The sequence below is a fragment of the Nematolebias whitei genome, chromosome 8 (genome assembly GCF_014905685.2).
Source record: "Nematolebias whitei isolate Nwh7 chromosome 8, NemWhi1, whole genome shotgun sequence".
Classification (NCBI taxonomy): domain Eukaryota; kingdom Metazoa; phylum Chordata; class Actinopteri; order Cyprinodontiformes; family Rivulidae; genus Nematolebias; species Nematolebias whitei.
The window spans coordinates 34,067,389-34,068,940 of NC_056505.1; the positions used below are offsets into that span (position 1 = coordinate 34,067,389).

General features: G+C 39.0%; 1 protein-coding gene across 1 annotated transcript in view; it reads left to right on the top strand.

The window, feature by feature from the left end:
* Nucleotides 1-1,552, top strand: part of LOC119413666 (zinc finger and BTB domain-containing protein 17-like) — a 37,036-nt gene that overhangs the window by 683 nt on the left and 34,801 nt on the right. Inside the window, exon 2 of the mRNA XM_037680719.1 lies at nt 117-307. Coding sequence (XP_037536647.1) covers nt 136-307 — 172 coding nt within the window. The 5' untranslated portion in view covers nt 117-135. The remainder of the gene's footprint in view (nt 1-116; nt 308-1,552) is intronic.

A 1,552-nucleotide genomic window follows, 5' to 3' on the forward strand; every position in this document is an offset into this window, starting at 1 on the left:
TGTGAGGTATTGTGCTGTACTTTTAGACTACGAGCTAAGTTTCTGTAACATTTGCAGTCATTTCATCTTCTAGAGTTCGTTTCATCTTTTACCGGTTCCGTATCTGTTGTTTGAAGGAAACTTTATCTAACAGAGATGAGGAGACAGCAGGCTGAACAAAGAGACCGAGGGTCTACGGAAGAAATGGAGTTTCTGGAAACAACAGTCGCAGATTATAAAGAGGAACGATGTCGTTTAAAGGACGAACTGCGACACAACGAAACACAAGACGCTGTTTTCAACCCAGAAGTTCCGCTTCACAGATTAGGTTTGTATCTAAACATTCCTGCTTTTCAGTCTGGGATGATTTTAGGTGCAGTTTCACGGATTAAAGTTTTCCGTCCCCGAGACGGACTTCCGTCATTTTGAACGTTTTATTTTTTATTTAAATTTTTTGAAGTCAATATCATTATTGTCAGGTGATAGATTGTGAAATTTCCCTTTAGTAAATTACATTGATTGATTGATGATATATGATAAAATAATGGGAACGCACAAAAAGTGTGAATAGTAAAAATAAATGATGTAGGAATTGAAATAATAGGGAGCTATAATGAATAAAACAGATTTCTAAATCGAGTAAAAAAACAACAACTCACAGTTTCATTGTAAACATAATGCTAGTTTTTTTTTAAAATAAGTTTAAGGTTGTCTAACACAGGGGCCATTTTCAGTCCTGGAGTTTCATGCCTCAGACTGGCCCACTTTAGATTCATTCATTCAACCTTTATTCATCCAGGTTAGTCTCATTGAGCCCCGAGGACTCGTTTGCTCTTATCTAGCAGCTACAATTTCAGACCATAATCCCATACAATGGAATTGGAGCTCTATCAATCTGAACCTTCCTCTCCTGGGTGGAGATTCAGAGGATATCTACAACCCGGATTCCAAAAAAGTTGGGACACTAAACAAATTGGAAATAAAAACAGATGTAGAGGTGCCAACATCTAATATTTTATTCAGAATAGAACACAAATCACAGATCAAAAGTTTAAACTGAGAGAATGTATCATTTTAAGGGAAAAATCTGTTGTTTCTAAATTTCATGGCATCAACAAATCCCAAAAAGTTGGGACAAGTCCATTTTTACCACTGTGTGGCATCCCCCCTTCTTCTTACAACACTCAGCAGACGTCTGGGGACAGAAGAGACCAGTTTCTCAAGTTTAGAAATAGGAATGCTCTCCCATTCATGTCTAATACAGGCCTCTAACTGTTCAATCATCTTGGACCTTCTTTGTCACACCTTCCTCTTTATGATGCGCCAAATGTTCCCTATAGGTGAAAGATCTGGACTGCAGGCTGGCCATTTCAGTATCCGGATCCTTCTCCTACGTAGCCATGATGTTGTGATTGCTGCAGAATGTGGTCTGGCACTATCGTGTTGAAAAATGCAGGGTCTTCCCTGAAAGAGATGACGTCTAGATGGGAGCATATGTTGTTCTAGAACCTGAACATAGTTCTCTTCATTAATGGTGCCTTTCCAGACATGCAAGCTGCCCATGCCACAAGCG